Source organism: Mobula birostris, chromosome 22 (assembly GCF_030028105.1).
Source record: "Mobula birostris isolate sMobBir1 chromosome 22, sMobBir1.hap1, whole genome shotgun sequence".
Lineage (NCBI taxonomy): Eukaryota > Metazoa > Chordata > Chondrichthyes > Myliobatiformes > Myliobatidae > Mobula > Mobula birostris.
In genome coordinates, this window is record NC_092391.1 from 1,090,705 (window position 1) to 1,106,212 (window position 15,508).

A 15,508-nucleotide genomic window follows, 5' to 3' on the forward strand; every position below is an offset into this window, starting at 1 on the left:
GAGGACAGAGCGCTCTGCCTCCGACAGTTGAAGGTCGGAGGGGATGGTAAAGACCCGGCACAGATGAGAGCTGGGATCAGAGGGGGGAGACTGGGTGTGTCAATGGAGAGGGGAGGGTTGGGGTGAGAGGAAGATGGAGCCTCTGAGGACCCAGGAGCTGACGATGGGATCTGAAGGAGACGGGATTGCAGAGTATTGGTGGGGGAAGGGGAGATGGGAGTCACAACAGCAGCACATAAAGACCCGGCCTGGAGTTCAAGGCTGGCGTCGCAGTTGGTGGTCGTGCAATCGCTGTGAAGGTGTCCATGGTCGTTGCTGGAGTCCGGGTTTTGAATATGCCCTGAGGTGTTGGAGCCAGCGAGATCAATGGCAGGAGCCGCAATCTGAAGTTCATGCCTGCTAGCGTCGGGGCCGGCAGGCTCTGGAGTCCGTAGATGTAGGATCTTGTGATCTTTGCCTAACATGACAAAGTCAAAAAAACGGCGATTGCAGGCGTGAATCTGACGGAGGATGAAATAACGGGTAGGACCATTACAGACGGCGAAGAAAGTGTCCCGAAGGTGTGGAAGGGTCTGGGATAGGGACACCAAGTACCTCCTCATGGCGGAGAGAGTCGCCTTCAGAGCTTGACAGGAGAAGCGGTGAGAGGCAGAGTCAATAAAATATGAGTACCTGGGATCCTCAGAAGGTCCAAATTGAGAGGCTTGGAAAGGAATCCTAAAGCCAACTGGAGTAAGCTGGCGATGGAGGCACGTTCCAAGAAAGGATATATGGCTGTGATAGCGAGTCTGAGTCAAAATGTGGTCGAAAAGTTGAAGAAATGGTGTGAGAATGTTGTTCTTGAATTACAGTTCAGCATTCAACACCATAATTCCCTCCAGGCTTGACAAGAAGCTCAGAGACCTCGGACTTCACCCTGCCTTGTGTAGCTGGATCCTGGACTTCCTGTCAGATCATCGGCAGGTGGTAAGAGTGGGCTCCACCTCTGCCCCTCTGACTCTCAACATAGGAGCCCCTCAGGGCTGTGTCCTAAGCCCCCTCCTTTACTCCCTATATACTCATGACTGTGTTGCCATTCACAGCTCCAATCTGCTAATTAAATTTGTTGACAATACTACATTGATTGGCCTAATCTCAAAGAATAATGAGGTAGCCTACAGAGAAGAAGTCATCACCTTGACACAGTGGTGTCAAAAAAACAACTTCTCCCTCAATGTCACAGAAATAAAGGAGCTGATTGTGGTCTACAGGAGGAATAGAGACAGGCTAACGCCTATTGACATCAAAGGATATGAGGTTGAGAGGATGAACAGCTTTAAGTTCCTTGGCATCCAGATTACCGAGGATCTCGCGTGGTCTATACATACTGGCTGTGTGGTGAAAAGAGCACAACATTCCTCTTTTACCTCAGACGGTTGAAGAAGTTTGGCCTGACTCCCCAAAATCTAAGGACTTTCTACAGGGGCACAATTGAAAGCATCCTGACTGGCTGCATCACTGCTTGGAATGGGAACTGTAATTCTCTCAATCACAGGACTCTACAGAGCGTGGTGCATCTGTAGATGTGAACTTCCTAACTATTCAGAGGCAGGTGCGTAAAAAGGGCCCAAAGGATCATTGGGGACCCGAGTCACCCCAACCACAAACTGTTCCAGCTGCTACCATCTGCGAAATGGTACCACAGCATTAAAACCAGAACCAAAAGGCTCCAGGACAGCTTCTTCCATCAGACCATCAGACTGCTTAATTCATGCGGACACAACTGTATGCCTACGTTATATTGATTGTCCTGTTGTACACACTATTTACTACTACTATTTATTACAAGGTATTATCAATTGCACATTGCATATTTAGATGGAGATGTACGTAAAGATTTTTATTCCTCATTTAAGTGGAGGATGTAAGAAATAAAGTTAATTCAATTCAATAATGGAGCGAGGTAAATCTGGAGGTGAGAGAAAAGGGGCAGAAGAAATAGGAGAATTCTCCGCTCATACTATTGCATTGTAGACCACGCAGGGGGATACTAAATGCTGCTCCTCCAGTTTGCAGTTAGCCTCATCTTGGTAGGTCATTGTGGGGTTGGTAGGCAGAATTAAAATGGCTGACAATCAAGGAGATTCAGATGGCTCAGGCAGATGGAGCGAAATGCTTGCCAAAGCATTCACCCAGTATGTGCCTGTTCTCTTCCACGTCTCCCACATTCTTCTGTTCTGGAGAGCAAGAAAGGGTGTCAAAAGGAACAGCAGGATCTGGATTAGTTGGTAATTTGGGTAGAGAAATGACAAGTGGAGTCTCACCTGGACAAGTGAAAAGAAATGGATTTTGGGAGATCAATGTAAAAGCGAGGTGCACAGTCAAAGGCTGGACCCTTTAGGAGCTCTGATGTACAGAAGGATCTTAGACTCATAGAGAAGTACAGCACAGGAAAAGGCCCCACAGCCCATCCAGTCCATGCTGAACCAGTTAAACTGCCTACTCCCATTGATAGCCCTCCATACCCCAACCATCCAAGTACCTATCCAAACTTCTCTTCAACATTGACATCGTTTGCACTGGCAGCTCATTCCACACGCTTGACGGCCCTCTGAGTGAAGGCGTTTCCCCTCCTAAGACCACAAGACAAAAGACATAGGAGCAGAATTAGGCCATTCAGCCCATCGAGTCTGCTCCAGCATTTCATCATGGCTGATCCCAGATCTCACTCAACCCCATACACCTGCCTTCTCACCATATCGTTTGATGCTCTGACTGATCAGGAAACGATCAACTCCTGCCTTAACTATAGGCATGGACTTGACTTCAACTGGAGTCTGTGGCAGAGCATTCCAGAGATTTACTACTCCCTGGGTAAAAAAAAATACCTCCTTATTTCTGTCTAGTTTCGAGGCTGTGCCCTCTAGTTCCGGATACTCCCACCATAGGAAACATCCTCTCCACATCTACCCTATCTAGCCCTTTCAACATTCAGTAGGCTTCAATGAGATCCCCCCACATCCTTCGAAATTCCAGTGAGTACAAGCCCAAAGCTGCCAAACCCTACTCATATGTTCTTCTCTGAACTCTCCCCAATAACAACACATCCTATCTGAGATATGGGGCCCAAAGCTGTTGACAATATTCCAAGTGCTGCCTGACTTGTGTCTTATGAAGACTCGGCATTATCGCCTTGCTTTTATATTCTATTCCCCTTGAAATAAATGCAAACTTCCAAAATTCCAGCCAACTCCTCTCTCATGCCTCTATAATTCCCTTTACAGGTGTCCCCCACTTTTCGAACGTTCGCTTTACAAAACCTCGCTGTTACAAAAGACCTACATTAGTTACCTGTTTTCGCTAACAGAAGGTGTTTTCACTGTTATGAAAAAAGGCAGCGCGCGTCCTGAGCAGCCAAGCTCCTCTCCTGAAACTGCATTCTAGCCGGCATTGCTTAAACACGTGCCTGTGAGCAGCATACCTTATATCTAAGGTATCGGAAAAGCCTAAGAGAGCTTGTAAGGGTGTTACACTTAGCGTAAAACTAGACATAATTAAGCAAGGACAAAATGAGTTTGGCTTGTGGAAGTTGACGAAGATGATGTTGAAGAGGTTTTGGCATCCCCTGACCAAGAACTGATAGATGAAGAGCTGATGCAATTGGAAGAGGAAAGGATAACAATCGAAACCAAATGTAGTAGCGAATGGACTGAAAGTGAATTTGTCCAGGAACTGAACGTGAAGCAACTGTGTGAGATTTTCGCTGCAATGATTGCAGAAAAGTATGACTTTAATTTTGAAAGGGTATGTCGGTTTAGGGCATATTTGCAAGATGGTTTGCGTGCTTACAAGGAACTGTATGATAGAAAACTGTGCGAGGCTAAGCAGTCAAGCATACTGTCGTTTTTCAAGCCTTCCACATCAGCCACAGCAGACGACGAACCTCGACATTCAACATCGAGGCAGGCAGACATAGAAGAAGATGACCTGCCTGCCCTGATGGAAACGGACGATGATGAGATGACACCCCAGTGTCTCACCACTCCAACCCTCGGGCTGCGGACCAATACACTGCCGCGATTGCCGATTGTGTCGCCTCTGATCTGGGCCGACATTTACGTGCTGAGCGGCACCTAATTAATTAGCTTGTTTATTTCAGCTCTTTTCTTAAAGATGTGCCGGGTGCGTCCTGGCTATCGCTGCATTCTCCGTGGATCGGTACCGGTTCACTGCCTGGAGGGTGGGGGCCACTGCACCACCCCACCCTCCGACGACTCAGCCTAACACACCATCATCAGTGTGCTGTCTTCCCGATTCCGTTAAGTGATACTACACAGTACATACATTATTTCTACTTTATATATGCTGTGTATTTTTATATGTTATTTGGTATGATTTGGCAGCTTCATAGCTTAAAGGTTACTGGAGAGAGTGTTTTTGCCGAGAGCACTTGCGCTGTGTTTCTGCCAAGAGTGCTTGCATGAGATTTTTGCTACGGAGAACGGTGCGGCAATGATTGTAAAAAAGTATTTCTACTTTATATAGGCTGTGTATTTATCATACCATTCCTGCTTTTACTATATGTTACTGTTATTTTAGGTTTTATGTGTTATTTGGCATGATTTGGTAGGTTATTTTTTGGGTCTGCGAACGCTCACAAATTTTTCCCATATAAATAAGTGGTAATTGTTTCTTCACTTTACGACATTCCAGCTTATGAACCGTTTCATAGGAACGCTCTACCTTCAGATGGCGGGGAAACCTGTACTCCACTGTTATACTGTTACATCTGACTTTAGCTTCTCAAATTTCAGAGTGAATTTGGTCATACTATGATCACTTGCCCCTAAGGGTTTATCTTAAGTTCTCTAATCAATTCTGGTTCATTTCACAACAGTCAATCCAGAATAGCTAATCCTCCAGCAGGCTCAACCACTACCTACTCTAAAAAGCCATCTCATTGGCATTCTAGAAAGTCCCCCTCCTGGAATCCAGCACCAACCTGATTTTCCCAGTCTTCCTGCATATTGAAGTCCCCCATGACTATTGTAACATTATCTTATTGGCATGCATTTTCTATCTCCCGTTGCCTTCATCAACCGTGGGATTGAGTTTAAGAGCCGAGAGATAATGTTACAGTTATGTAGGACCCTGGTCAGACCCCACTTGGAGTACTGTGCTCAGTTCTGGTCACCTCACTACAGGAAGGATGTGGAAACTATAGAAAGGGTGCAGAGGAGATTTACAAGGATGTTGCCTGGATTGGGGGGCATGCCTTATAAGAGCAGGTTGAGTGAACTTGGCCTTTTCTCCTTGGAGTGGCGGAGGATGAGAGGTGACCTGATGGAGGTGTATAAAATGATGAGAGGCATGGATCGTGTGGATAGTCAGAGGCTTTTTTCCCCAGGGCTGAAATGGCTAACACAAGAAGGCATAGTTTTAAGGTGCTTGGAAGTAGGTACAGAGGAGATGTCAGGGGTAAGTTTTTTACGCAGAGAGTGGTGAGTGCGTGGAATGGGTTGCCAGCGACGGTGGTGAAGGCGGATATGATTGGGTCTTTTAAGAGACTCCTGGATAGGTACATGGAGCTTAGAAAAATAGACGGCTATGGGTAACCCTAGGTAATTTCTAAAGTAAGTCCATGTTCGGCACAGCATTGTGGGCCGAATGGCCTGTATTGTGCTGTAGGTTTTCTATGTTTCTATGTAATTTGTAGGCCACATTCTTACCACTGTTTTGAGTCATATACAACTCCCATCAGGGTCTTTTAACCCTTGCAGTTCCTTAGCTCTATCCACAATGATTCAACACCTTCCAACCCTGTGTCACCTCTTTCTAATAATTTGATTTCATTTTTTACCAAGAGAACAATACTGTCCCCTCTACCTACCTGCCTATCATTTTGATACATTATGTATCCTTGGACATTAAGCTCCCAGCTATAATCCTTGAGCCATGATTCTTTGATGCCTACAACATCATAGCTGCCAATATGCAACTGTGTTGCAAGTTCAGCTACCTTATTCTGTACACTGTAAATAAATCTTTTGTCACTTTGCCCTTCAAAAATCAAGGTATTGAGGACAAGAGATGGGATGTCGATTGGCCAAATGGAATACTTCAGCTCCTATGGTCTTGTGGTCTTACGTTATGTTGAAGTGTATAAGACATATTACATGAGGCCTCATTTGGAGTGTTGTGTGCAATTTTGATCACCTACCTACAGGAAAGGTATAAATAAGGTTGAAAGAGTACAGAAAAAAATTACAATGATGTTGCTGGGTCTGGAGGACGTGAGTTAAAAGGAAAGATTGAATAAGTTAGGACTTTATTCCTTGGAACATAGAGGATTGAGAGAAGATTTGATAGAGGTATACAAAATTATGAGAAGCATAGAGGGGTAAATGCAAACAGGCTTTATCCACTGTGCTTGGGTGGGACTACAACTGGTGGTCATGTGTTAAGGGCGATAAGTGAAAGTTTTAAGAGGCACGGGATAGATATGTCCCATAGAGGAAGAAGTTCTGAAATGGCAGGTGTAGATAACCGTGGCAGACAAGGGAAGTTAAGGACAGCATAAAAGCCAAGGAAAGAGTCCATTATTAAAGATGAAATAGCGGCATATCTTGATAGCAGTGATAAGATTGGGCTGAGCCAGCATGGATTTACCAAGGGCAAATCATGCTTGTCTAATCTATTGGAGTTTTTCGAGGATGTAACCAGGAAGATAGACACGGGAGATCCAGTGGATGTGGTGTACCTTGACTTTCAGAAGGCATTTGATAAAGGTACCACATAGGAGATTGGTGGGTAAAATCAGAGCTCATGGCATTGGGGGGAGGATATTGACATGGATAGAAAACTGATTGGCAGATAGAAAGCAAAGGGTAGCAGTGAATGGGTGTTTCTCGGAATGGCAGGTGGTGACTAGTGGGGTGCCGCAGGGCTCAGTATTGGGACCACAGCTGTTTACGATTTATGTCAATGATTTAGAGGAAGGCATTGTGAATAACATCAGCAAGTTTGCTGATGATACTAAGCTGGGTGGCAGTGTGACATGTGATGAGGATGTTAGGAGAATTCAAGGTGACTTGGATAGGCTGGGTGAGTGGGCAGAAACTTGGCAGATGGCGTTTAATATGAATAAGTGTGAGGTTATTCACTTTGGGAGCAAGAACAGGAAGGCAGATTATTATCTGAACGGTGTGGAGTTAGGTGAGGGAGAAATACAAAGAGATCTAGGAGTACTTGTTCATCAGTCTCTGAAGGTGAATGAGCAAGTGCAGCAGGCAGTGAAGAAGGCTAATGGAATGTCGGCCTTTATTACAAAGGGAATTGAGTACAAGAGCAAGGAAATCCTTTTTCATTTGTACAGGGCCCTGGTGAGACCACACCTGGAGTATTGTGTGCAGTTTTGGTCTCCAGGGTTAAGGAAGGACATCCTGGCTGTGGAGGAGGTGCAGCGTAGGTTCACTAGGTTAATTCCTGGGATGTCCGGACTGTCTTACACAGAGAGGTTACAGAGACTGGGCTTGTACATGCTGGAATTAAGGAGATTGAGGGGGGATCTGATTGAGACATATAAGATTATTAAGGGTTTGGACAAGATAGAGGCAGGAAATATGTTCCAGATGCTGGGAGAGTCCAGTACCAGAGGGCATGGTTTAAGAATAAGGGGTAGGTAATTTAGGACAGAGTTGAGGAGGAACTTCTTCTCCCAGAGAGTTGTGGAGGTGTGGAACGCGCTGCCTCAGAAGGCAGCGGAGGCCAATTCTCTGGATGCTTTCAAGAAGGAGCTAGATAGGTATCTTATGGATAGGGGAATCAGGGGTTATGGGGACAAGGCAGGAACTGGGTATTGATAGTAGATGATCAGCCATGATCTCAGAATGGCGGTGCAGGTTCGAAGGGCCGAATGGTTACTTCTGCACCTATTGTCTATTGTCTATTGAAAGGGCATATCAGATAGCAAAAGTGAGTGGGAAGTTGGATATTTGGGAAACTTTTAAAATCCAACAAAAGGGAACTAAAAAAGCCATAAGAAGGGAAAAGATGAAATATAGGGGCAGACTAGCCAATAATATAAAGCAGGATACCAAAAGTTTTTTTCAGTTATATAAGGAGTAAAAGGGAGGTGAGAGTTGATATTGGACCACTGGAAAATGATGCTGGTGAGGTAGTAATGGGGAACAAAGAAATGGCAGATGAACCTAATGAGTACTTTGCATCAGTCTTCACTGTGGAAGACACTAGCAGTGTGCCAGGGGTCTGTGGGTGCCAGAGAGCAGGAGTGAGTGCCATTGGTATTACAAACGAAAAGGTGTGAGGCAAACTCAAAGGTCTGAAGGTGGATAAGTCACCTGGACCAGATAGACTACATCCCAGAGTCCTGAAAGAGGTTGCTGAAGAGATAATGGATGCATTGATCATGATCTTTCAAGAATCACTTGATTCTGGCATCGTCCTGGAGGACTGTAAAATTGAAAATGTCACTCCACTCTTTAAGAAGAGGGAAAGGTAAAAGAAAGGAAATTATAGGCCGGTTAGCCTAACCTCAGCGGTTGGGAAAGCGTTGGAGTCTATTGTTAAAGATGAGGTTTTGAGGTACTTGGAGACTAATGACAAATAAGTCAAAGACAGCATGGTTTCTGTAAAGGAAAATCTTGCCAGACAAATCTGTTAGAGTTCTTCAGGGAAGTAACAAGCAGGGTGGACAGAGGAGAGGCAGTGGATGTCATTTACTTAGATTTCCAGAAGACACTCGATAATGTGCCATACATGAAGCTGCTTGACGAAATAAAATCCTATGGCGTTACAGAAAAGATACTGACATGGATAGCAGAATGGCTGACAGGCAGGAGGCAGTGGGTGGGATTAAAGGGGGCTCTTTCTGGTTGGCTGCCGGTGACTAGTGGTGCTCCCCATGGGTCAGTATTCAGACTGCTGCTTTTCACATTGTTTGTCAATGATTTGGATAATGGAATTGATGGCTTTGTGGCAAAGTTTGGGGATGATACGAAGATAGGTGGAGGGGTAGGTAGTGCTGAGGAAGCAATGCGATTGCAGCAGGGCTTAGACAAATTGGAAGAATGGACCAAAAAGTGGCAGGTGGAATATAGTATTGGGAAATGTATGATTGTGCAGTTTGGTAAAAGGAACAGTAGTGCAGACTATTATCTAAATGGGGAGAAGGTTCGAACATCAGAAGTGCAGAGGGACTTAGGAGTCCGTGTGCAAAACTCCCAGAAAGTTAATTTACAGGTTGAGTCTGTGGTAAAGAAGGCAAATGCAATGTTAGCATTTACTTCAAGAGGACTAGAATATAAAAGTAAGGATGCAATGTTGAGACTTTATTAAGCACTGGTGAGGCCTCACTTGAGAGTATTGTGAGCAGTTTTGGGCCCCTTATCTTAGAAAGGATGTGCTGAAACTGGAGAAGATTCAAAGGAGGTTCACAAAAATGATTCCAGGATCAAATAGTTTGCCATATGAAGAGCGTTTGACGGCTGTGGGTTTGTGTTCACTGAAGTCCATGTAGACAGCATCCACTGCTTTTCGTTCATCAACTTTCCTGGTAACTTCCTCAAAAAACTCCAGAAGGTTGATTAGACATGACCTACCATGCACAAAGCCATGCTGATTATCCTTAATCAGTCCATTTCTATCCTGAAGTTCACAGTCCCCTGAAAGTGGCAACACAGCGGATTGGGTGGTAAAGAGACCTTTGTTAGGTGACACTTGGAGTGTAGTTACGGATGCAGGGGAATGCTGCCTGGATTAGAGAGCATTAGCTATAAGAGGTTGGGGAAATAATGTTTGTTTTCTCTGGAGTGTTGGAGGAGCCTGAGGAGCAACCAGATAAAAGTTCATAAAATTATGAGAGATATAGGTCAGGTATATAGTAAGAGTCTTTTTCCCCAGGGTGGAAATGTCAAGTACAAGAGGGTAAAATGCGAAGGAACCAGACAGTCCAGAAACAGATTCTTCAGCCCCACTCATTCTCACTGACTATGGTGGCCACCATTTGCACCATATCCCCAATGGAGGGATCAGTTGAAAGGCAGTGCAAAAAGAGATGTATTATCAACACTGAACGGTGGATGCCAGGAATAGACGGCCGGGGGTGGGGGGGTGGGGGGGGGTGGTCAGTAAGAGCAGATACAATAGCAACAAGGGCCTGTTCCTGTGGTATACTGTTCCATGTCCTCACTCTCTGACTACTCTCATTCTCTTACTGACCACGTAATCTCCTTGATACAACAATCACCTATCCTCTAACTGAGATAAGCACAAAGAACTAACTGACTTCCCCTATTCCCATGTTTTGAAAACTTCAGTGCAGCAATTTATAATGCAATGTAAAGAACGTGGACTGTGGCTGAATATTGTATCCTCCAATCTGCATTCCCTTCTGCTGAGGCTATACTGCAGCAGTTTACACAGAATGCTTCCTTGATTTCTGGTATTTTCTGTCCCCTTTACAAAGAAGTATGGGATAAATGGGAGAGATGGACATATTTTTAAATTAACAATTTCAGCATTTCTCATCTGGAGTTTAACAGCACTCTGGTACATGAACTTGGAGCAGTTCAGCAAGAAATTTCTCTCAAAACGTTATTATGATGGATTCTTCCTGTTACACACGGACCTGTGGATCGTATTTAATCCCCCTCCTAATTGTCTACCCTTCCTTTTTTTCTGTTACTACTTTGCTGATGGTGTTAACTTCTGCAGCATCCTTCAGTTCAGTGATTCTGCATTACTTAAACCTTTCTTCACTCTCTGCCTTTCCCAAAGTGAGACGCTTGCTGCAGCTGAACAGCTGGCCAACCTCTCCTGCCAGAGGAGATTTTGTGGGAAGGAACGCATTTAGGCTTTGAAATAGCCACTCTGTGTTCACTGAATATGACACTGTCTCTAATGTCTGATGGTACAAAAGACATCAGGTTCTGATAAACGTGGGCTGGATATAGAACGCTTGGCACGGAAGGAAGATGAAACCACTGAAGACGGCAGTCAGCTGCTGAGTAAATCCTCTTGAGAAGGGCAAATGCCCAACTTAATGATGGTTCTTCTACATTTGTTCACAATGAAGAAACACATTATTACAGGTTTTATGTGAATTTTATTACCATGATTTATCACCGAAAGGGAATAGTCTCTGATTTTCAGAGTAATTGAGGCCAAAATGGTTTGCTGTGTGTTGATCAGCCCCAGAAAAACCAGTGCTCCAGAACCACCAGCTCTAACAATCGACATTAGACAGGCATTGCCTTGGAGAAGGTAGTACAGGGTTCTATACCATGTCATCTCAGTGGTTACAGTGAGGGGTGGGGGCACTGTGGGAGCTGAACCATTCAAACTATAAACGACACTTCCATGTTTCAAAGCTTGGTCCCCACAAGGGGGTGAAGCCCTCCTGGTTGTGTGACTGTTGTTGGGGCTACCCCCAATAACTAACATGATATGTGGGATCAGCTGTAACATTGCAGTGGCCAGAAATGAAAAGGTGGAAGGATTGGAGTAGCTGGTTGACAATGGGCTTGGACTATATGTCTCAGGGTAGGGGTGGACTAGAAGTGAACTATGTAACATTTCCAGTATTTACTCCAATCATAGCAATATTCTATCTTACAATGTCTCTGATTGAAAAAGCTGCCTTCAAAGTGAAGAACTAATCTTATGGATAAAAGTTCTAATATCACTGTGGATTTCAATAAGTTCTTCCAATAGCTTATTGTTTCTCTTTTGTTCCTTCATGATTTCACGCTGCAGGGTAAGTTGATTCTTGAGCCAATAGAAAGAGGTGTCTGAATTCTGAGATCTCTGCTTCCCTCCCCCCATCGCTGCCTGTTGCCTTGGCAGTGAAGAGGCCATCTCGTCAGTTCTCAGTGTCAAGGGTTTCCTGTTTTCTTCCCTTCCTTTTTCTGGCACTAACTTCTTTTTAATTTCTTTCTGGTTTAGATGTTGAAGTGAAGAGGGCTTTTCTGTGTTAGTGACAAAACATTTGATATTAAAAGGCATGAGAAACACTTTGGATCTTTAACCTAACAATATCAATATCACTAGTCTGTTATAATCTCTGCTCTGATTTGTTCTACAGATCTAGGGATTTATATTACAAACAATCAGTGAAAATTTCATTCAAGATAAATGCAATCAAGGAATGAATTTCCTTATCTCACTAATTTTTGCAGTAAAGGAATCACTCTTGTATTGAAGTATGAGAGAAAATTCACTGGAGTCTAGAAGAATGAGGGGGCCTCTCATTGAAACCTATTGAATTTTGAAAGGCCTAGACAGAGAGGATGTGAAGAGATGTTTCCTGTAGTGGGGGTGTCTAGGACCAAAGGGCACAGTCTCAAAATAGAGGGACGTCCATTTAGAACAGAGGTGAGGAGGTATTTCTTTAGCCAGAGGGTAGTGAATCTGTGGACTTCATTGCCACAGACAGCTGTGGAGGTTGTCATTGAGCTTATTTAAAACCAAGTTTGATAAGTTCTTGGTTAGTAAGTGGGTCAAAAGTTTAGGGAGTAGGCAAGAGAATAGGGTTGAGAGGGATAATAAATCAGCCATGATGGAATGATGGGCCAAATAGCCTAATTCTGCTCCAATGTCTTATGGTGGTGGTGGAGGGAGTACATTCAGATTGGAGGATTGTGACTAGTGGTGTCCCACAAGGATCTGTTCTGGGACCTCTACTTTTCGTGATTTTTATTAACGACCTGGATGTTGGGGTAGAAGGATGGGTTGGCAAGTTTGCAGACGACACAAAGGTTGGTGGTGTTGTAGATAGTGTAGAGGATTGTCAAAGATTACAGAGAGACATTGATAGGAGGCCGAAGTGGGCTGAGAAGTGGCAGATGGAGTTCAACCTGGAGAAGTGTGAGGTGGTACACTTTGGAAGGACAAACTCCAAGGCAAAGTACAAAGTAAATGGCAGGATACTTGGTAGTGTGGAAGAGCAGAGGGATCTCGGGGTACATATCCACAGATCCCTGAAAGTTGCCTCACAGGTAGATAGGGTAGTTAAAAGAAAGCTTATGGGGTGTTAGCTTTCATAAGTCCAGGGATAGAGTTTAAGAGTCGCGATGTAATGATGCAGCTCTATAAAACTCTGGTTAGGCCACACTTGGAGTATTGTGTCCAGTTCTGGTCGCCTCACTATAGGAAGGATGTGGAAGCATCGAAAAGGGTACACAGGAGATTTACCAGGATGCTGCCTGGTTTAGAGAGTATGCATTATGATCAGAGATTAAGGGAGCTAGGGCTTTACTCTTCTGCACCCAGTGGGGGTGGGGGTAATTACTCTCCTCATCTATAGCTGTGAATTAGCTGGAGTAGGTACACTTCTTTCCCTGAAGGATATTAGTGAATTCACCAACTACTAAGTACTTTCGTGATCACCATTTTAATTCCCAATTTATATAATTCCCAGCTGCCTTACAGGTGTTTAACGTCCACATGTTAGGACATGTGGACATCAAGAAAGCAGGCCTTTTCCAGAGGGTAGGTGAAACTAGAACGAGAGGTCATAAGTTAAAGGTGAAAGGTGAAATGTTTAAGGGGAACATGAGAGGGAACTTCTTCACTCAGAGGGTCAGAGGTCCTGACGAAGGGTTCCGGCCCGAAACATCGACTCATCGTTTCCACGGATGCTGCCCGACCTGCTGAGTTCCTCCAGTGTGTTGTGAGTGTCATTCAGAGGGTGATGAGAGTGTGGGGTGAGCTGCCGGTGGAAGTGGTGGATACGGGCTTGATTTCAACACTGCGTAAGTACATGGTGGTCCAGGTGCAGGTCGATTGGACTAGGCAGATTAATAGTTCAGCATGGACTAGATGGGCTGAAGGGTCTGTTTCTGTGCTGTAGTGTTCAATGACTCTATCACTTTACACTGGTAGCTACTGTTTGGGATGACAAATATCAAATCGAACAATAAAACCAGTTAACACACAAAATGCTGAAGGAACTCAGCAGGTTGGACAGCATCTGTGCAAAAGAATAATCAGTCAACATTTCAGGCCAAGACCCTTCTTCAGGACTAAGAAAGGGGGAAGATGCCAGAACGAAAAGGTACGGGGAGGGGAAGAGGCTAGCTGGAAGGTGACAGGTGAAGCCAGGTGGGTGGGAAAGGTCAAGTTTGGAGAAGAAAAAATCTGATAGGAGAGCAGAGTGGACTACAGGATAAACAGAAGAAGGAAGGGACCCAGTGGGAAGTAATAGACAGATGAAAAGGTCAGAGTGGGGGATAGAGGAAAGGGGTGGGGGGAATTTGTTTACCAGAAGGAGAAATCGATATTCATGCCATCAGGTTGGAGGGTAGCCAGGCGGAATATAAGATGTTGCTTCTCAACCCTGAGGGTAGCCTCATCTTTGCACAAGAGCAGGCCATGGACAGACATGTTGGAATGGGAATGGGACTCAGAATTAAAATGTCTGGCCATTGAGAAGTTTTGGTGGATGATGTGGAGGTGCTTTATAACTGGTTTCACCAATGCAGAGGAGACCACATCAGGAGCATCGGACATGATAGACGACCCCAGCAGATTCGCAGATGAAGTGTTGCCTCTCCTGGAAGGACTGTCTGGGGCCCTGAATGGAGCTGAGGGAGGAGGTGTAGGGGCAAGTGTAGTACTAGGCCCCTTGCAGGGATAAATGCCTGTAAGGAGATTATTGGGGGAAGAGATGAATGGACAAGGGAATCATGGATGGAGTGATCCCTACAGAAAGTGGGAGGGGGGCAGAGGTAAAGATATGTTTAGTGGTAGGATCCCTTTGGAGATGGCGGAAGTTGCGGAGGATAATGTGTTGGATGTAAAGGCTGAAAGGATGGTAGGTAAGGTCAAGAAGAACTTTATCAGTATTAAGGCAGTGGGAAGATGAGGCGAGTGTGGATGTACGAGAAATGGAGGAGATGTGTGTGACGGTAGCGTCAACAGCAGAAAGAAAGAAACCCTGTCTTTAAAGAAGGAGCACATCTCTGATGTCGGGGAAAGGAAAGCTGTGTCTGGTGGAGACAAAGAAACTGAAAAAAAGGAATTGCATTTTTACAGGAGACAGGGTGGGAAGAGATATAGTCGAGATAACTGAAAATTAGCTGGTGGAGGTGGATTGATTGGATCTTTTGTCAAGAAAGAAGCCGAGAGCCTTGAGGCCTTCTTGATGGGGGTTAGAAGTGTTCAGGGTACAGAAGTATATAGTGACTACATAAAAAAAACAGCAACTAGGCCCCACACTGACCGGCTGGTATGGTGACCCATTAACTGGCCAGTTTGCTGACCCACTGACCGGCTGGTAGGGTGACCCACTGATACCTGAGGTGCAGTAACTGAGAGCAGAGATTCTTGTTCCTTTTATTACAGCAAGGTAACAGGCCCTTCTGGCCCAATGAGTCTGTGCTGTCCAATTACATCCATGTGACCAATTAGATTAGATTAGATTAGATTATGAGGACACTCAGTTCTCATTTACTGTCATTTAGAAATTAACCCACTAACCTGTACATTTTTAGATTGAGTGAGGAAACCT

At 44.7% G+C, this 15,508-nt stretch overlaps 1 protein-coding gene across 6 annotated transcripts in view; it reads right to left on the minus strand.

The window, feature by feature from the left end:
- Positions 1-15,508, minus strand: part of akna (AT-hook transcription factor) — a 141,920-nt gene that overhangs the window by 30,229 nt on the left and 96,183 nt on the right. The window contains exon 18 of one of the 6 annotated variants that reach the window (XM_072240000.1): positions 11,125-11,966. The exons of the other annotated variants lie outside the window; for them this stretch is intronic. Within the exon in view, the coding sequence (XP_072096101.1) occupies positions 11,641-11,966 (326 nt within the window). The 3' untranslated portion in view covers positions 11,125-11,640. Of the gene's footprint in view, positions 1-11,124; positions 11,967-15,508 lie in introns of those variants that run through there. 6 annotated transcript variants of the gene reach the window in all.